Source organism: Vigna unguiculata, chromosome 6 (assembly GCF_037176805.1).
Source record: "Vigna unguiculata cultivar grain cowpea cultivar isolate G323 ecotype 2 chromosome 6, ASM3717680v1, whole genome shotgun sequence".
NCBI lineage: Eukaryota > Viridiplantae > Streptophyta > Magnoliopsida > Fabales > Fabaceae > Vigna > Vigna unguiculata.
Genome location: NC_140797.1, coordinates 43,306,266 through 43,327,665, shown reverse-complemented (window position 1 = coordinate 43,327,665; position 21,400 = coordinate 43,306,266). Strand labels below are relative to the sequence as shown.

General features: G+C 28.4%; 2 protein-coding genes across 2 annotated transcripts; both read right to left on the bottom strand.

The window, feature by feature from the left end:
• Positions 1–1,045: 1,045 nt before the first annotated feature.
• Positions 1,046–8,453, bottom strand: LOC114186927 (pyrophosphate--fructose 6-phosphate 1-phosphotransferase subunit beta). The gene is made up of 16 exons (XM_028075006.2): positions 8,183–8,453; positions 7,953–8,114; positions 7,739–7,860; positions 6,157–6,210; positions 5,982–6,088; positions 5,645–5,750; positions 4,966–5,029; positions 4,023–4,111; positions 3,729–3,860; positions 3,417–3,587; positions 3,214–3,329; positions 2,896–3,007; positions 2,655–2,739; positions 1,871–1,915; positions 1,520–1,588; positions 1,046–1,378 (listed from the first exon to the last, which is right to left on the bottom strand). Exons 1-16 carry the CDS (start codon positions 8,355–8,357, stop codon positions 1,302–1,304), a joined length of 1,686 nt encoding a protein of 561 aa, XP_027930807.2. The 5' UTR covers positions 8,358–8,453; the 3' UTR covers positions 1,046–1,301.
• A 4,034-nt stretch (positions 8,454–12,487) lies between these two features.
• On the bottom strand, positions 12,488–16,466 carry LOC114188593 (uncharacterized). Its single transcript, XM_028077164.2, has 3 exons — positions 16,082–16,466; positions 15,038–15,163; positions 12,488–14,103 (listed from the first exon to the last, which is right to left on the bottom strand). The coding sequence occupies exons 1-3, from the start codon at positions 16,379–16,381 to the stop codon at positions 12,658–12,660; spliced, it is 1,872 nt and encodes a 623-aa protein (XP_027932965.2). The 5' UTR covers positions 16,382–16,466; the 3' UTR covers positions 12,488–12,657.
• Between the last annotated feature and the right edge of the window lie 4,934 nt (positions 16,467–21,400).

Sequence of the window (21,400 nt, the reverse complement as noted above, 5' to 3'; positions counted from 1 at the left end):
TTGTTATTGCAGAAAGCAAGTCCAACTTTGAAAATGAAAAAAATGAAAAGAACAAGGAGAAATAATTTTGATAATATAGTCCCTGTTGATGATTTTAGTTTTTTAGTTGTGGTAGGTCGATTAGCGATGAGTAAGATAGGTTTTGGATTATGTCCAATACCAATAAGTATGATAGGTTTTTACCTGATTAGTACAACAAGACATGTTAAGGTCCAATAAAGGGTGACGTGAAGATAAAATGAAAAGGGATTAAATAACTTAATAAGGACTAAAAGAAAGAAAGAACAAAAAGGAAGACAGAAGTATAAGTAAAGAATATAAAAAGAAAGACTAAAAGAAAAAAGGACCAACATTATCAATTAACAATTAAGTGTTTTGGTCAAGAGATCTACCTTCTACATTCTTATTGATCAAAATATTTATAAAAATATTATGCAGCTTCTTACTGATCTCCCATCTTTCATATTAATTACATTTTCATTATTTATACTTATGTTGTTTTTTCGCTTTACGTGATCTACTTAATATAATAGGAAAAGGTGTCCATTTTTATTTATCTGTAAGTGAAATATATATTTTTATGATAAAATTTTAAAATGTAAAATTTCACTAGATAACTAAATAATATATATATATATATATATATATATATATATATATATATATATCGCAAAAGAATTATAAAATAATCAAATAAATGGATTTACATAATTGTATAATAAAGTCGTCTAAAACACGGTAGGAGGTCAAACTTCATATTTCCAAAACGTAAACAATGCAACAATAAAGTCTATCTTTGTAATTGTCTTGAAATTACATATGCTTAAATGAATGTGTGTGACTTACTAAATTAAACTTAGCAGATTGAGTTATTTCTTAACTAATGTTAAGATGTTTTTTAGGTAAATGCTAATCAGATTTTTTTTGGCGTTAATAAAACTATTTTACAACCCGATGAAATAAATTGTTCCTGTAGACTAAGTATTTAACCAAACTCAATTACTTAAAGCAATCTATGTCATGGAGTTCAACCAATGAGAAAATATTTATTTTGTTAATTATTACTATTATTAACTCTGACAAATGTTCAGGCAAAGTGAAGATGGGAGTCGTGAAAATAAATTGCCCATGTTGAAAGCAACTATAGAGTTGAGCAATCAAAACTCATCAACTAACTCGAACCATTACCTGGTAAATTTCAAAAGTAACTCAATAATCCCTAGCTAGTTTCAATATTTTATTAAAAGAACCCAAAAAACAATATGAATTGCCAACGTCAAAACAAGGACCTCATTCTATGTCTAAGCTTGCGCCTCAAGCTCCAAGATTAAAGTGTGATTAGTTACATCGGATCCTGGGCCAGAGAATTGAATTGGACCTACAAGGAAAATCATCATCATCATGAGCATTTAAACTAATCATGTTGCAGAGAGAATCGATCACTCCAGTTCAACACATGACTTCAGTGAAGCAAGCAGAAAAAATAGGTGAAACAATAATCAATAATCATATAGCATACCTGGACTGACGTAACAATTCTTCAAGGCCCATTCATCCCGCAAGGAGGCAAACTTTTTGAAGGGTGCCCCTGAGTGATCCAACAATAAATATTTTTATTCAGTATCCAAAGATAACTGGAGTTATATTAAAAGCTTAAATCTGTAATTGGTATAGTATTCAATATTGCATAATCTATGTTTCAGTATGTAATAGGGATGAGTTAAAACAAACAACTGAAGCGTTAATCTTTCGAACCACATTTGAACATAAGAAATAAAATATTTTATCCTCCCTTTCATTTATTTTTCCTTGCTAACTACGTTTGTGGACTATCGAGTCCAAAAGAATGTTTTTATGAATATAAATATACCTTCAAGCTCCACCATTGCCTTCTTGATCACAGGCTTGAATTTACCTGCAAAGAAAATCACACATTCGTAAAGAGTTGAACAGTGAACAAAGCGGTCACATAAAATTGCAGGAGAAGAATATCTCTAACCAAAACACATTTTGAGTTAATTATTTTGGCCTCGAGAAAAAAAGAATACACCGAGCTATGAATAAATATAGAAATATTATGAATATTGGGCCACATTTGAGTAAAATCATAAGGTTTAACAAAACATGGGGAATAGCAACTGACAACGTAATTCCCTTTTACAAGTACTAGCGTAACACAGGCGCTATCGCGCCTGTGTGTATATTTATTAAATATACGTAATATTTTATTAGTAGTGATAATATTATAATGTTATTAAGTAAATATATATATATATATATATATTAAAATTATATTTATTAAAAATAAAGTGAAATATATCAGAACAACAGAGGCATCTGATTTTATAAAAAGTTTATAAAAGTAACGGTCAATTTTTAAAAATTTAATAAATTATTATATTTAAAGGGTAAAATCGGTATTTTGAAAAGTGGACACAAAAAGGGGAATCCCCTTTATATATTGTTATAGATGTAACACAGCTTGTATATTTCTACGATCCTTAAGTAATATAAAAATAACTGCCAAATAACTTCCTACCAAAGAACTATAATTGCATAAATCAGATTTGGCTTATCAAATTACAGCAGAATATTGCATGAAAATTAAGTCAGTGAATAGTCATTGGAATATAGCACAAGGTCAAAACGTGTACCATGTCTCCTCTCCACATCCATCAGTGCGGTGAGTGCAGTTCCACCAACAGTCCATTCTTCTACTGGAGCACATAAATTCCCAACCTGATAAAAAAAATGTCAAAGCAAGTTAAAGAAGTATGTTGGTGACTTCAATATTAAAAAAACAAGCACAACTTCAAAGTGCAATCAATTATCAACGCCAATTAGTCTAAGATAGTTAAATAGGCATAAAAAAAAGGCGTGTTAAGAAGCACAAACTGATGATATAAGTCCAGTCTTCCCACTATGGAGGAGGGCTCCAGCGCCATAACCCAGAGCATAGCAATAAGTAGCGTCAAAATTAGTAGGCAAGCCACATCTCCCTTCGTAACTGCATATTTTGAATTTGAATCGGTAACTACAAACTCTTACATAGTGTCATTTAAAAGATCACACATAACATACATATGTGAGCAAAATAAATTTCAATCCAAGTAAAGAGGAATAAAAGCATGTCCCCGGAAACTTTTTTAGTTTGCAGCAATATGTATTAAAGTTTACCACTCAAAATCATAATTTAAAAACTAGATAACATACCCGAAAAAGTGGGACTGCCCTTTAAATTCGCCTTTGTATTTGCCTTCTTCCCTTCTCTTCTCCAACTCAGTCTCAACCATTTGAATAAGCATTTTCTCTGTTTCTATCTTGGCAACCTATATGGGAATGTAAGCAAGGTTAACATTGATGCTGGTTCAAATTCCATAGAGGAGACAAATAAACACAGCAATAACATTAGGCACCTGAACATTTCCATGTGGATCTCTTTCAAGCATCAATTGTTCTTGAATTGCTTGAGGTAAAAATTCAAAAAGCTTCAATGATTGATCACTGAGTTTCTTCTTCCATAATCCACCCTCATCCACAATATCATGAGCAAGAATTTCATTTAGTTCTGCAATAAGATGCTGGACCTGCAAACAGCAAAATATGAAGAACAAATAAGTATCATCAAAGTGTATTTAATACTGATAGTACAAGAACAACACAAATACATATCTCAAATACACAGAGAAACACAGTTATTTTTTTCTCTTGTGTAAAGTAATAGATACCTCAGGTATGAAATCAATTAGACCTTCAGGGATAAGAATGACACCATAATTGTAATTAATTTCAGCTCTTTTACAAACAACATCAACAATATAGTCTGTGACATTTTTCAACGTCAGCTTCTTTGCAGCTACCTGAAATGTATACTTATGGGTTAAATCAAATCTGATAAAGGGCTGCTTTCCCCTTAGAAAACTTTAATCATAAGATTAACATGGAAGCATTTTTCTTTAATCGATTCCATCAACCACTTGCATGTATGAAATATAGATAAAATGATCAAATATAGGAGGAACCTCTTCTCCAATAATTGTAATGTTTGGATGAGTTTGTAAAGCACATTCCAGTGTAATGTGTGAAGCCGCACGCCCCATAAGCCGCACAACTGCAGACAGATGATTGCATGTTTTATTGCTTGAAATTTATTCAATTATGAAATCACACACATTCGATGAATAGATATAAAGGGAGAGAGCTGTAGGCTGGTGAAAGTATGATGTCTGTTATCTGTTATCAGCCATATAAATTGAAGCATCAACCTTTTTATGAATATCACATTTTATTTAGGTATTAAAGGAAGAATCTCAACAAAGTATAGAACTTCTTTTCTGATTTTGAAGGCTTTGATGATATTCCAATAATTGAAAATGATTCAATAAAAACATCTTCAAATTATTTAAACCCTTCAACAGCACAAAAGCAAGAGTTTAGATATAATTTAACCATTCAAGCAAATAAAAAATGAGAAGCAGAAAAATCACAAAACAAAGCTGGTTTTTTATTACAAGGATAATGAATGAATGAACTAGTCATTTATCACTCAAAAGTAAAATGTTGATACCATATAAACAAATTGGTGATAATAAGAATAGACATAACCATCTTCCATCTCAATGTTCTGGCCTATAATTGATAAAAGTGGAGAAGAGAATGACAAATGTTATGAGTAATTTGTTATAAAAGGAGATAGCATGTGTTTCATTTAGCTGGAAAACTTGTTAGATATCTTGTTGGCCGTATTAATGTAAGAAAAGAACTCAATAAGAATTCAGGTCTTCACATGATAGAATAAGAACAGATGATAGCAGAGTTTTAAAGTGCAAAATGTTTAAAGAGTGAAGCAGTTTGTCAGAAAAGAAAAGCGTTAAAAACAGTACAGCATAGTATCTACAACTTTCAAAGACTACAGTCTTTAGTTGCTATATAGATCTAAAGAGTTTCTCAATTTTGTATACTTACAATGGTAATATTTTCCAGTTGATCGGGCATCTATCATAACATTTCCAATCATTTCAGAGTATATCTGCATTACATTAACATAAAAATAGGAAAATAGTCAGGTCATGTAATCATGTGCCATATATCTAAAATAGTCAGGTCACTATACAACACTCAGCAATTAGGACATTTGCTTTACTAAATTAATATTTAAAATTATTTCTAGTATAGAAATTTGTAAATATCATAATACTAAAGGAAATTGAAATCATGAAGAAAAAACAAATTTAAGTAAAGTGTTAGAAAAAAGTTACAACGTACCCTTTCAAAAAAGAAACAGAAAATCCACCAAGAAGAGAAAGCTTGCGAAAATAAATTTAAGAGTGTTGTAAGATTTACTCAGTTGCAGGAATACTCTTACTCGAAGAACTTCTAGAGAAGAGAACTTTATAGAAGAAAGGGTTCTCAAGACTTTATTGAGATAGAGAAAGAATTGCAAGAATGAGATCAATGTACAAAATGAAATGAATGTTATTTTATGGCTAAGAGTTTCTTGCCAAATGTAGCATTATTTCCTTAACAAATAACTGGTGATAAAAAGAGAAATTACAAATTTGTAGCATTATTTAAATTTAAATATGTAGACTAGAGACCAGAACCATATAAGACTATAAATGATCGAATGCTTATCGCCATTCACCTTGCAAGCAGTGTCAAACCCAAAACTTGTGGGAACTTCTTTGCATTTCAAATCACCATCAATGGTTTTAGGGCATCCAATTACACGTGTTTTCAAATTTTTGCTCCTGCATGGATCCATATTAAAGCATTGAACAATCGGAAACATTGTACATATTCATAATTGAAATGTCCTCTTCGCATGTAAATACTATTACCATCCATCCACTAAATTACGTAATAAGTATACTGATAAAAGGAAAAGGGTCTTGAAATGTAAATAAAAATCCAACGAGAAAACATTACTTCATACAAAAACATCCAAGGAAACATTATAATCTATACCAGCTAAAACATACCTGAAGTTCTCAGCAAGGAGGCATGCATTGGTGTTTGAGTCATCACCACCAATAACAACGAGCCCATCCAAGTCTAGCTTCTTAGCTGTTTCTTCGGCTTGTTTAAACTATGTCATGTAATGTAAGTACCGAGACGAATTAATTGAATACTAAACATGTAGCAACATAAAACTACCTGCTCTGGAGTTTCAATCTTGTCCCTCCCACTGCAAATCATGTCAAATCCACCCTGCCAACAGAAATGATTATTATTAGATGTCAAATTCTTGTGATGATTACAAAAATCAATAATGGTGTACTCTTACAACAGATTATGGCGACAGTTTCTACACACTCATTTTTTTCCCTCAATCTCTCACTAGCACTTATCTTACTTCCCTCGGAACCGGGCAGACCTGGATTCACTACTGTCAGGTAAGTTTCAGTCAGTCAAGCCTGCAGTCATTATTCTGGAAAAAAAAATTCTTCTGTTTTAATAACTTAATAACTAAAAAAAAAAAAGTTAAGGGTCGTGATCCTATTTTTCTTCTCATTAAAGCATGAAATTCTCATCCCGAATGCTCAGATTTCAAAATGTGTTATAACTGACAATGCTGATTTACTAATGTTCTATTCTAATATCTTGGGAGTAGACTAAAAGTATTCGAGTGTATGTTATTTTTTTTTTAATAATTCAAAGCTTATTTATATAAAAAGCTCCTCCGGTAATCTTATAGTTATATAATCAAGTTAATATTTTATTGGCTAGATATTGCTCCCAACCAACCGGAAATATTCAAGCATTTCGGTCAAATAGACAGAGTTTCTTAAATTTCGGAAACAGTTAATCACACAATCATGGGATTCCATAGGTCTTGATTTCTGACAATCTACTGTAAATAACAATACCAAACTGCTTTTGTTCGAAGCGCTTTTTCATAATCCGATCATATAGATCGGTTTGTTATCGTATAAAGCATACAATTCCTCAGTTTTAAATACATATATGAGTGTACAGCTAACGTTAAATATAGCCATCCAAATAACAGTGTGTGAATGCATGAAAAATCAATTGAAGAAATCTAGATCACTCCCACACCACACCCCTCTTCCGGTCTCCTGTTCTGTCTCCTTCGTGTACAAATTATTTTAACATTCTTAATACCGTTACTCTAATAAAAAAAGTAATTCAGAAAACAATTGCCTTTTATTTAGTTGAATTGAAAATTAAATACTTATAAAGTTTTAGCTTATTGAAATAAAATGTACTATTTATATTAATTTTAGTTTACATTATTATGAGACAATGATTTGTTCATAAGTAATGATTGAAATATATATATATATATATATATATATATATGAATAAATAAGTGTAAATTTATAAATTTAATGTTTATATTAATTTAGTTTGAATTTAAGACATGAGTCATTGTGAGTAGCGGGCCAAATGAATAAATGTAAGTAACTTGGAGAGTCATTTGTGTTGTCCAATAATTTATTTACGAAAAGCAATTAAAATAATGAAATTTTGTTTTTAAAAAATAGTTTAACCAACACCATCACAAACATACAAAAATTATTAAAAGAATATTATAAGAACAATAATTATAATTATTTTAATCATTATGATTATAATAATAATTATAATTCTCCAATCAATTAAATCACCAGATATACTTATAAAATTAGAAAACTAACAAACTATCACGATCCTCCAAATTTCAGCAAAAAACAAATTAAACAGCATTCGAAAGATGTAACAGAGAAAAAATGACCTGATTTCTATAAGGATAAATATACTCAGAGGTGAGTTCAACGTATTTGCACTTCATAATGCCAGCCGGGCCACCTCTGAAACCATACAATGTGCTTCCTTGTGCGCGCTCTTGAAGATAATCTAAGACGCAGAAAACAATAAGAGAAGTTACATCTCAACAGAAGAAGAAGAAAAACACGTTTCACTAAATCAGATTTGAAAATGAGCGTTACCAAAGATTCCGGAAATGACATTGTGGCCTCCAGGAGCCTGGCCTCCAGACAGAACCACCCCAATCTTCAACTTATGGTGCGTCTGCGCCACACGCGGATCGCTAGGCGCCAACGCGGCGGAAGGTTGGCCGAACAAATGTGGAAAGAGCTTAGCGATCTCGTCTGCACGCGGGCACTCGCGATGAGAATGAAGGAGACTTAACGGATCGAGATGATGGAGGGAGACTGACCTGGATTTCCGGCAGCAGAGCTTGGAGGACCGTCGATAATGGTGAAGGGATGTTTGAGGACGGAGGGAAGAGGAAGCGCGTGGTCGACGCGCTTCTTCTGCACCTCGCTGTAGACGGCGGAGAGGCGTCCAGTGACGGGAGCGGAGGGAACGGTACCGTTAGGTACGGGTGCCATTTGGTTGGTTTGGTTGCAGAGAGAGTGAAGTGGGAGCGTGAATCTAAAATGAGAAATGTGTTTGGTATGTTTTAAACAGAGGTGAAGTAGGTTTGAAAAGGGTCTTGAATATACCTATCCGCCGCTTTTAATAGCGAAGGTAAAACCCACACTGTCCTTGTGCCACCTTGGCAAAATCCTCAATTAATTTCGGAGATGCTATTTCAATTATGTGTTTAGTTATTTATATTTAATTAATGAGATGATATTTATTTTTATTTAATGTATCAGAATCCGTTTTTTAAAAAATTTCAATTGAGTTTTAATATGTAAGAAGATGTTTTAATTAGATTTTTTTTAAAAAATAAAAATTATTAAACGTTATTTTAAAATGATATTAAACTGACATATATAAACAAAATGATAATATTATATTAAATAAATTTTGTTCCAAATTACATTTACCTATAAAGTCAGAGAAAAGGAAAGAACCATAGAAAGTGAATATCATAAAATTAGGTTTAAATATCTTTTGCAGATGGTCCTTATTTTGACAGAATGTTTAAAATAGTCCTTATTTTTATCGAAGGTTTAAAATGGTCTTTATTTTCGCAATTCGTATTTTATTTGGTTCTTTTCTGTGCGTCACAGAAAAGGACCAAATAAAATACGAATTGCGAAAATAAGGATCATTATAAACATTCGGTAAAAAATAATGATTATTTTAAACATTCTGTCAAAATGAGATCATCCGCAACAAACATTACGAAAATGAGGACAAAAAATTAGTTAAGCCATAAAATTACATTACTACTGTATTAAAGATGCTTTAAAGCTTTAAAAAGAATAATCAAATCAACCAATTTTACCCACACAGGTAGTATTCCTTAAAAGCCCCCAGCAGCACATGTTATTATAGATGCGTCTGTGGCTTGAAAATTTTGATACGTTTGATGAGTTTTGGTTTTATATGAAAAAATGTTTTTGTTCAATTGATAATTAAGATTAGTTCTGAAGACTTAATTTTCAATTGCGAAACATGGTCATTTCAAATGGTCTTTGTTATTTTGGGTAAGCAACACCCATCCTTCCCCACCCAATTCAAGAAAAGAGCCCATGTTCACCTAACTTTGAAATGATTCAAAAATCACACCTAACTTTGGTGGATCTGTTTCCCTTTAACTGGTTGGTTGGACAAAAGGTTATGTTCTTATTTTTATCCTTTTTAACTATGAATGTTACAGCATGTTTGGTTCCGCATTGCTACAAAATAACGTGCCTTATGATTGATAACATGTTTTGGTAATACAATGTAGACGTTATTTTCAGATCCAAGTAAAATGTTTATAGTTATAACTTTTATTAAGTTCGATAACAGTTTAGCGTCTCTTTAGGTTGCTGTCTGTAAAATTGAATATACAATAACATAATTTCATAAATTGTATCGAGTTAAATGTGTTTATGTACCTGAAATATCACCGTTTCTTTCATTTTTCTTTCTTATTTATTCAATGCTTTTTGTTCATATAATTTAAAAATGTTGACTTCAGTTATTTGTAGTATCTCAAAATTTGTAATATAATTTTTTTTACACAATATATTATAATTATGTTATTTATAAATTATATAAATATTTCTTATTTTTGTTTAAATAATATAAGATATATAATATATTAAAACTGTTCTTGAATTAATTTATCACTTAAGATATGAGATAAGGAAAAGATAAAAATTTATTTTTCATAATTACAAGAAAAGGAAGAGAATAAAATGATTTTTTTTTCATAATTATAAAATTTTTAAATAAAATAAAATAAAATAAAAATTTACTTATATGTATGCATAATAACTTATAAATGTTTACACGAAGAGAGAAAGTAAAGAGAAAAAGAAATAAGAAAATATGTTTATTTAAGTGTATGTTCTACCACTACTCAATTAATGGAATGAAATTTCTTTTATATTATCTGTTTTATGTATTTATTTTATGATTGTAATTATTCAGGTGTCTCTCATCTCATTTCACATATTTATTCATATATTTTATTTATATATTTTCATCGAAAAAGTCTCTAATATTATTTATTCACATATTTATTTATTTAGTAATATTTATATATAGTTATCCATTTACACATCGATATTATTTATTCATTTATTTATATATTTTTTTCTCGTATCCTAATTATTTATTTATGTTTACCTTTAGTTATAAATCGGTCTATTGATTTCTTTATTTATATTTATATTCCGTTATGCATCTATGTTATTTATTTATTTATTAGTTTAGTTAGTTACATTCTACTCTTATTTATTTATATTTACATTTAATTATTCATTTCAACATGTAATGTCCTTTTTATTGATTTATATTGACTAATTTCACAATTTTTATTTTATTTATTTATGACAAATAAATATGATAAAAAATAATTTAAAATATTATTATGAAATAAAGAGAAGATGTCACTTTAAAAATTTAAATGAATAAATATTTCTCGATATCAATTATTTTTGGAATATTTCTTTAATTATGATAAAACTTATTTATTTTTAGTCCTACAAAACAGAGTTTGTGAATTTAAAAGAGTTTTTATATTGTGATTTTACACCATTTTATCTTATTTATATTTATGTATGAAAACAAAATTTAAAAATCTCACACTTTAAATACATGGAATAACTAAATATCTTAAAAACTTTTCCTCGACGAGGATTACAACTATCTTTTAAAAAAATTATTTAAATACAAATATTCACAGTCAATTTTAATATTTTTTAGAATGATCAATACAAGTTCCAAATCATACAATACTTGAGATTACAACAAATATTACTATTTTAAGTTTTTTTTTTCTATAATAGTTATACCTAGTAATAAATCTTTGTATTTACATAAACTTCAATTTAAAAATGAAAATTACGAAGAATTGATTATATTTTTTTAAATTTTTAAATTTTTTCAATTTTTAAGGAGTACTTATCCGTTTTTAACTTGCCAAATATGAAACGGCATTGTCATATATAATTTTCATCATCATCAATCATCTCTACATTACTTTTTTAATTCTTTTATTCTCGAAATGTTATTCCTCTAATTGGATACATGAAGCAATTCAAATTTTCACAGTATGAATACTATAACTTGAAGCTTTATGAACAATAAAAAATTTTACGAATACACAATATCTTGAGTACGTAAGGTGTTGCTGAATGAATTTGGGATTTCACAATGGATACGTAATTTGGGAGAGACCAAAAACTTAGCAAAATAAAATATTAAGGAGGGAAGTTTTTTTATTGAATTGTTACTAAAATTCTCAAATTGATATTGTTAAATTCAATCGCAAATTTTATTTCAACATATTTCAAAATATTAGATTAATTAAGTCCATAAGAAACATAATCTCATTTGTTTTTATGCAATTTATTAACATATTTTGACTTTAAAAAATACTTCTTAAAATTAAAATTTATTCTGAAGTGTACAAATATGCCTATTTAAAACAAATAATGTTTTAAAAAGAAATATACTTCAATTTTAGCAGTAGAAATATCTATATCTCATATATCATAAATGGAGAAATCATTTTTTTCATATATCTTATAGTTTTAGATTTCAAAATAAAAGAATGAATATTTGATATATATTAAATATGTTCCTATATCAACAAGTCATCTATCCCCTATAAATACTAATGATTATGGATAATTAATTCCTACTCTTTAGTTGTCTGGATCATCTAAGTGTTAGGAATTCAAGTGTGAACTATATAAGTGTAAACTATATAAGAATAAAGACTCATAAACTTATTACTTTAAGATTTTGGATTGAGAGTGGTGTAAATGCCTTATATGGTTAAGCTCAGATCTCATTAATGTTGTATCTCCCTAATAAAATCTCTTCAATAAAACCTAAAATTAAGACTCTTATTTTTTTTTTTTACAAATTTGAATTCTTTACTAAATTTTCGTTTATTACAAATTTTTCAGTACTTTCAAAATATAGCGAAAGGCACTTATTTTAACATTTTAAATATGTCAAAAAAAATTAAAATATCAATATTTTAAATCTTTTCAGAAAATAACATAAAAAATTCAATAAAAATTCTGTACTTGTACTTTGTTTCTTACGCTACAGTTGACTTTGAAATTACATTTCTAAATGGAAAAACAATCTTGGGCACTGGTTACTCTCCTTTAACCACCCATTATAGATGAACGGTCCTAACAAAAGTGATGTTTTAGGAATATAAAATAAAATAAAAGATACTTAAGAGTAATATTAAATAGGTGTAAAAAATTTGCTGGTGTGAAATGTTTATCGTTTTTGAAGACGTGGTGGCCATTCTGTGCACCCTCTCATCCCACGGATTATGTGTGGGTTCATGTTATTGTATGCACAGTTTCCTTGTTCCAACACCTCCGAGGGTTTGAAGCTACCCTCACCGCAATCTTCACACTGAGAACTACTCCCTGCATTCTGAATAGGGCTTCTTCCAATTCTATGCTTCCACTCCTTTTGTTTGTGCCAACCATCACCTACCCTTTTATACCGACACGATTTTGACGACGAAATCGTTATTCCACCGTTGAGGCACGACTTTAGTTGTTTAGAAGTAAGAAAAGCTTTCCTCTTTAAGTTTCCCACAGATGCGGAACACACCCCATTAATTCCTGTCTTCAAAGATTCCAGACACGCCTTTTCACTACATTCTTCTTCACAACCAAATATATCCTTTTCTTGCTTAAAATCAACCCCAATAGGTTCCATCGAATTAGCTACTTCTAAGCCAATATTATAATCACTGCAAGGACTTGTATGATGTTTAGGACTTCTATTCTGCACTTCATCGAGACTTTCAATGTGTATGTTGGACAAGGGGCTAGTAAATGCTGTATAGGAACCAGTGTTGTCTTTTCCAATTAGCTCCTCGAATGTTTCAACTGCAACATCTGACTTCGAGAAATCATATGAAAGCTCCACAATGCGTTTAATACTCACCGATTCAACTATCTGTTTGATAAACTGAGCGTCCTCTAGTTCAGTGGTGTCTATCTCGGCACCCCTTGATCTCAAGAACACTTGGAGAAAAGCAATCAACTGGACCATCTCGTTATATTTATCTTCAAGTAAAATCTGTGCATCAGCTAGCTTCATCTGTACACGTTCTTCTCGCCATAGCTCAGCCATTTCCATCATCTCCCTCTCTTCTTTCACTTCCTTGCAAATCTTCACGGAATCGCTTAGCAACCCCTCAAGTTTAACCGTGTCTTCTCTCACTTGCATGGCTAATTCATTACACACTTCCTCTAACATTTTTCTTTTTTTCTTTTCTTTACTGTAGTTTGTCATGCACTGCTTCGAAGATATCTTGGTTTTAGCCACTTCATGTACCAATTTGGCATTCAATAACTCCGTCCTTTCTCTACTTCTTTTTTCCCTTGACAACTTGTCTTTTAAGTCATCTAACACCGTTTCACTCTTCTTGCATTCTCTACACTTGTGGAAGACCCTATTGTCTTCAACATTCTGCGACAATTGTTCCACTATTTTCTTGGAGGACTTCTGTGTGGCTTTAAGTTCATTGATGGCCCTCTGAGAGCGTAGGAGTTCTAGCAAATTAGTGATGCCAAAGTAATGGTGACCACCAATTTCTTTGTCTTCAAGATGCTTAGACTTGTTGGATTTTTCATCTTTAAGGGCAGGGTTCGATTTTGTTGCCACTTCTTTTGAACACTTGAGACATTGCATTGAAGATTCAAGCTGAAGAAAACAAACCACGTCAAGGATATGTAGATTGAATTGTTGTATCTGAATTTTGTTTTCAGGAGGCGAAACATATATATGATTATATATTTAAGTTCCAATTCGTCTTTTAGCTAATTGGTTAATTTTTATTTTATTTTTAGTTTACAAATGATATTTGAAATAGAAATTTTCTATTAAGACATGTTATCCAGCTTTGATGTTGGGATTGCGTTGGCTAAACTTTTTCATAATAATAAAAAAGAAATCTAATCATTTTGGTACAATTATTTTAATCAATAATTAAACAAATATGTACACATAAAATAGAGAGAAAATAATATTAAATTCATGCGAATATTGATAAAAAAAATAACAGTTTCAATACTTTTAAATTTCTATGACTACATTAAAAGTTTTTAGAAACATATTTTATTTTTGTATATTTCTTAACAATATAATGAATTTTAAATCTAACTTAATTTATATATATATATATATATATATATATATATATATATATATATATATATATTAGACGTGATATTTGATATTGATGAATAGTTTAATAGCATGTAATATACACAATAAATTTCAAACAATTTTGATATTCTAAAAAGTAAATTTTAAACATAATTTAACTTTATAAAATTAGTTTATAAATTGAGATTTACATGTATTATATATCGTAAAATTTTTTTTACTCAATATAATCTCTTACTACTTTTGAAAATGGAACAAATAAAGTTTAAATTGGTTCGAAATTAAGAAAAGAAAATATATAATAAACTTTTATTCCGTTGATTGAAGAATGATATAATTGAAGTTTTACTGTTTAATCTTTAATACGATTTTCTATGAATAGATAATAGAAATGAACTTTATAATTAAGTTGACTAAAACGGCCTTCCAGATGCATGAGAAAAACAAGAAGCATGTAAATCATATATACCTCTCGGCGAAGTCCATTTCTTGAACGCAAAATGGTTATTGACTTCATTTTCTCATCTTTTCTCTCTTTTAGTTTTTCTCCAGAATTGTGAGAATGACGAAACGTGGGCTTTATCCCGTTAGCAAGCTGAAGCAAACATGCGTGAGGAGATGATGATATAAGAGACAATGAAAATAGCACAAGAGAGAATGAATAAACCCCCGAGTTAATTTTTTAGATTTTATAATCTCCCATTAGTTCTTAATTTTGTAAAATGTTACTTTAAAGAAATTAGAGTGAAAATTTTGTAAAACATATGCTAATACGTGCGTGAACTCAGAAGAGTTTCTACTTGCTACAATGGGAACAGTTTATATACGCCTGCATTCGCAACACTTTGACTTAATTAATCACAGCTTGTGCTAGGGCCTGCTATTTTTTATTCTTTATGAATCTTCATATCCTGGTTTTTGCTTTCCTAGACTAAGTGAATAGTGTGCAAAGGAGGATAAACATTTGTTGTCTTCTCAGTATATAACTGTTGGGTTATATATATTTTCATATATATGGTTTATAGTTATACTCGTTGAGATTGTGGTTCCATATGATTATATGACATTAGTCTTATACATATAAGACTTTTGACACCACTTTAACTTCAAAATCTTAAGGTAATAGTGTTATGGATATGTTGAGTTATATAAGTCTTACACACATAAGACCTTTGACACCACTTAAGATAATAGTATTATGAATTTTTATTCTTATATAATATTTAATTTTATTTATTTAATGTGGGACTTTAACTCATACTTATACTATTATTAATCCACGTACATAATTTTATAATTTTTAATATACTCACGGTAATACTGCTAATAATAAATAACTAGTTAGAACGCGCAATAATAACAAAAGCAAAACAAAATATTGGCTAACCTAGTATTCTTTCTTTGATACGAAGAAGCACGAAACGGTGACTACATATACGTATGAATGTATCTTTTCTTGCTTTTAGTGACGTCATAAATACGATCCAAAATTTGACACCGTTTATATATATACCTGAAACCTAGACGAAGGCAACGGTGATGCACATGGGAACACGTCACCGGTCATAAACTGCCACTGCCACCACTCTGCAGCGAGCTTCCTCGCTGAAATCTCGTTTTTCGGAGAACCTTTCCAAAAATTGACAGGGGAAGTGTTGTCACGTGCAGAGTGTTTTTTGTTGTGTGAACCTCTGAGGCGGAAAGCGATGGCAATGCCGGGATTTCGATGTTTCCGGTGACGAGGAATCTGTGGTAGGAGGGTGTGGGCAGAGGAGATGATTGGGTCGGGAGGAGTTTTGTTGTTGGAGGCCATGAATACGTCAGAGTTTAAAGCAAAAGGAGAAAGAAGATAAAAAGCAAAAACATGGGAGAAAACGAACGTGGGTTAGTTGGGACTTTCGGAAATCATAATGTTTCTGTCTCCCATGAAGTCACCGGCACCCCTATTTATTTTCCTTCATTTGCATACATTTCATACTATTTCCGATATATTTTCTCTTTTATATTTTTTGGTTCAGTTGTTTTTAATGTTTTTCTAGGTTTTTTAGATTCAGTATTTTTTTTATTTGAAATTTTCAGTCTGGTCTTCTCGGTATTTGCGTCTGATGAATCCAGTCCTTTATTGAATTTTTTCATAAACTTTCTATTCAATTGTAACTGATGTGACTTCTCTTACCTGTCACGATATTAGTCGAATTAAAAGATCATACCTACATATGAAAATGTATTTAAGAAACCAAAATTCTGTTTTAGCATTTTTATGCCTTTTTCTCTTTCTTACGTGCTGCTAGAAGTTATGTTTTCAGGAAAATTTGTATAGTTTAAAAATACTTCCCCTACCACAGATTATTTTTGGTATTTAGAAAGTTTGTTTTCGTACTTGAACAAAAATACTTGTTATATTAAGTATTTTAAAAAAATACTATTTATCTTCAAATAATTGAAAGATGTGAGAAACATGTTCACAGTTCCTTATCTAATTTATATTTTCTACACATGTATTAATTTTTAGTAATATCTTCAACTCAAAATTAAAAGTAACAATTTTTTTTATCTTTTTTATTTATAAATTATTTATCTTTCTCAACTTTATTCGGTTGAAACTTCCAACTTTCTAACATTATAATAAAGTTATTGTAACAACTTAGGTATGAAATTTTCTTGAAATTCATACGATATTTATGACAATGACATATATAAAGATAATGTAGTATAATATTTTCTGGGTTGAAGAATTTTTGTTGTGTCAATGTTGAATATTACTTATTTCATCACACCGAAGCTATGGTTTGGTTTATATATATTTTTATATGAATTATAATTATGGAGAGATTGTGTTTTTATATAAGTTCTATATAAATATATATAAAATATTTGACATTAATATTAATTTAAAACTTTAAGGTAATAAAATTATAAATCTTTCATTTTATATAATATTTAATTTTATTTTTTTTATAAAATTTTGACTCATATTTAAATTATTTTTAATATTTTTTTAGGTTACATGAATCTAACACTGTAATCAAATCACGATTGTCTCCTCTTAGAAGAATATATCTTCTGGCTAAGAAGAATCCACATTTCATCATGTGTGCTTTGTAATTTTTCTTAATTGCTTTTTAGTCTAAGAAAAACAAAATTTAAAGCTATTTAAGTGTGTAATATATTCAAAATTAAAATTTTCATTTCACATGATACTTAACAATATGATTCTTCAGATTAATAAAGTTAACAATTTAATTTGAAATGATTAAAATTAGATAAAAATAATATTTTATAAAAATAAAATTTATAATAAAAATAATTCATATTCTCGTGGTAAGCTGGTAAAAATAACTTAGACTAAGAAATCAAATGTGTACATTAATTACACTTACTATTTTTGTATAATAGATGAAATTAGTACCATAGTAATATATTATTAAAAAAATGTCGTAAGAATATGTTGTATCAATAAAAAAATATTTTAATATTTTGCCGAAAGTGAGTTTTTAAGGTGATAAAATTTATTTTTTGATCACGCTTGTAACAGTTTTTTTATAAGATAATTCCAAGGATAATTTATTTATTTAACAAAAATAATTTTTTTAAATGAAATAAGTTATTGGAAGGAAAGAATTGAAAAAAAAATTATAAGTCACTAAAAACATTTCACAATTAATTCGTTCTCTTTATATATATATATATATATATATATATATATATATATAATAAAATTTTAAATGTTTAAATTTGGATAATATATTCTTTTGTAAAATTTAATTTTAAAATTTTACATTTTAAAATAAATAATTTGAAATAATTTTTTAAAATAAAATTCAACTTTTTATTCAAACGAGAAAATTAAAATATAAAGATTTTATTACTTTATTTAAACAAAAATATTTAAAAAAAAACAGTTACAAAAATAATTTGAACAAAACTTTTCAATTCTTTATGAAATGATTAAAATGTTTCGTTTAAATACATTATTGAAGTTTTAGTATATACTTTTTTTTTACCGCAAGGAGGTTGGATGACCTGATCAACTTTTTGCTTCTTTTCTTTAGGATTGGATTTTCCCCGAAATTAACCTTAATTTAAAGAGTGTGTTTAAGGAATCTTGCAAGTATCTTGGAATTACATTAATTGTGTATTTAATATAACAAAATTATGGTTTGATATCACAAGTGTTTGATGAGTTTTAGGTAGAGTGAGTGAATGAATTTGGCTAAATTTGAAGGTAAAAGTTTTATGTTTTTTTTTTAATGAAATTTGAAAGTGAAAATAGATGAAATTTGGAATGAAGTTTGTGAAACATTTGATGGATGTGATAGATTAAAACGTAAAATTATTTTTTTGTCTTATAGTTATTATTATTTTTATTGTTATTATTTTCATTATTTATTATAAGAAGTTGCATTGATGCAAGAGGAGTGCAAAAATGTATGGATTATCATCACTAGTGGAAAGAAAGTAAAGTCACCTCAAAGTGTATAACTGATTCCAATAATATAGAATCAATTTTCCAATTGAGTCTCCTAATTACAGAATCGGTCCTCAAACATGAAACCGATTCCACCTTCTTGAAAAGTATACATGTACAATCAAAAATAAGGGACAACAAGTTAGCATGGAAGTAAGCATGCACTAAAGTAAAAGCACCCAAATTAAACCGTAATCATCTTCCAATCTGTTATTCATATCGAAGATCATCTCTCGTTCTCATTCAAATCATCATTTCTATTTATTTGCAAATCCATAAAAAATAACAGAAATGACACTCGCCTATTTAGGTGCTTGTGAGGTTTTTTGGCCACTTGATATGTGATTTGAAGGAATTTATAAAGTAAGTTTAGAGTGTCCTATATAGGAACTTAGACCACCCTATAATAATATTAGATAAATCTAAATATCCCTGTTACTTTGAAAATTTCATCTCTTTATACTACTCACATATTAAATTTAATGTAACAAATCAAACTTGTTTAACCAACAAATATATGAACTTCAATCTAATATTATTGGTGGAAGACCATAAATGTTTTTATATATTTTTTCTTAAAATTTTATTTTATATTTTAAAAAAAATACTATTAGTTCTTGGGAATCACACACTAAAAAAATAATTTCTCCAAACCGAAACATACTCATACACCATCTTTTATTCACAAAACTATGTTCTTTTACAAAAATGGATGGCTTTGACCCATTTATTACAAAAATAGGTCAGTTTACTAATTAATTACATGATAGAGTCAGTTTACTAATGATTTGACTAGTTTTTTTTACAAAATTGGGTCATTTTGATTTATTTATTACAAAGATTGTCAGTTTATTAATTAATTACATCGCAAATTTGATTAACGATTTCTTTCTATTTTTTTTAACTTTTATAATAATTTCTAAAATTATATATATATATATATATATTAAATAATTTTTTAATAATTTGATTAAAATTATTTTAAATAAAATTTTATACTAAAATGAAACAATAAAATTTAAAATATAAGTTTTAAAATATCAAAATTTTTATAATATTTTTAATCAAATTTTATTATTGTAAATTTTACAATAAAATGTAATAATAAAATCTAAAATATTAAGTTTTAAAATATCAAAATTTTAATAATGTTTTTAAAATATTTTTAATTAAATTTTATAATAAAATTTAAAATATCAAAATTTTAATAAAATTTTATTTAATGTTTTTAATCAAATTATTAAAAAATTTTAAAAATATATATATGAAACTTTAGAAATTATATAAATGTTAAAAATAAATAAAGAGTAGTCAAATCATTAGTAAACTGACCATGTCATGTAATTAATTAGTAAAGTGACCCATTTTTGTAAAAAAATCACAAAACTACAAATCCTTCAACATACACTACTCGTTTTCCTGTACATTTAATAGACCTATTAAGTTATGATGACAACTCAAAAAGAACTCTTTATTTTTATAATACTTTTTCTATTACTTCTTACACAATGTGAAATTTTATTGAATTGAAAATCAGAATTTTCCGTATTTTTATTTTTTTCGTAATATAATACAACTAATATAATACCGTTCGACTAATATTACATTACCTACTATTTGTACATATAGTTTTTTTATCGGTAGATATCATCGTTAATATGTTAATTTTTTTTTTATGAAGGGAATTTCAATTCACTAACCAAGTCCTTCATTAACTTATTTCTTATTACCACGCCAACCTTAATATGTCATACATTTCATTCTCAGACAAGTTCATTAATTATTTCATCTGGATTAATTTCCACATATCCTTCCATGATAACAACTAAAATAAATAATGAATATGTATATCTAACAGCGTGAATAGTGTGCTGAAATAGATTAGATAAAAAACCCTAAGACACACATGTCTCTCCAATATTAGATGGTAGTTGTTTCTGTCATCTCTTACTGCAGATCCCAAATAATGTGTACCAGATTCTTCACAATCAGATCTCAGTCAGTTTCATGTGTCCTTCTCTTCTACCACCTTTTATTCATTTTAATGTTCATGTGGTAGTAGAAGATGCCATTAAAGCCAATCTTATAAACTCAACCTAATTTAATCCATCACTCCGATTCTATACTTTTCCTATTTTTACTAACTACCTTACTCTTTCCCTCCTAATTTTAACCACTTTCATCATTTTTTTTATCAAATTTTCCATGAATTAATGAACTATTAAAATTATGTCTTTACTACAAAAAAATTACTTATAAAAATTAACTTAGATAATAGATTCAAATCTAAACTAAATCAGAGTTTCCACCTTGAATCATTGATCGACATCTTAACAAATAACAAATGAATGTATGGTACTATAA

Bases quoted from the DNA above. Each gene is read 5' to 3' on its own strand.
- LOC114186927 (XM_028075006.2), bottom strand. From the start codon at position 8,357: ATGGCACCCGTACCTAACGGTACCGTTCCCTCCGCTCCCGTCACTGGA. The intron at 7,861-7,952 runs GTAACGCTCATT...TCTGCGTCTTAG, and splicing joins TGTCATTTCCGGAATCTTTG to ATTATCTTCAAGAGCGCGCA. The intron at 3,861-4,022 runs GTTCCTCCTATA...TATACATTTCAG, and splicing joins TTACAATTATTGGAGAAGAG to GTAGCTGCAAAGAAGCTGAC.
- LOC114188593 (XM_028077164.2), bottom strand. From the start codon at position 16,381: ATGGCCTCCAACAACAAAACTCCTCCCGACCCAATCATCTCCTCTGCC. The intron at 15,164-16,081 runs GTATATATATAA...TGTTTGCTTCAG, and splicing joins TGCCTTCGTCTAGGTTTCAG to CTTGCTAACGGGATAAAGCC. The intron at 14,104-15,037 runs GTATATATGATT...TGTTTTCTTCAG, and splicing joins GAAATGGACTTCGCCGAGAG to CTTGAATCTTCAATGCAATG.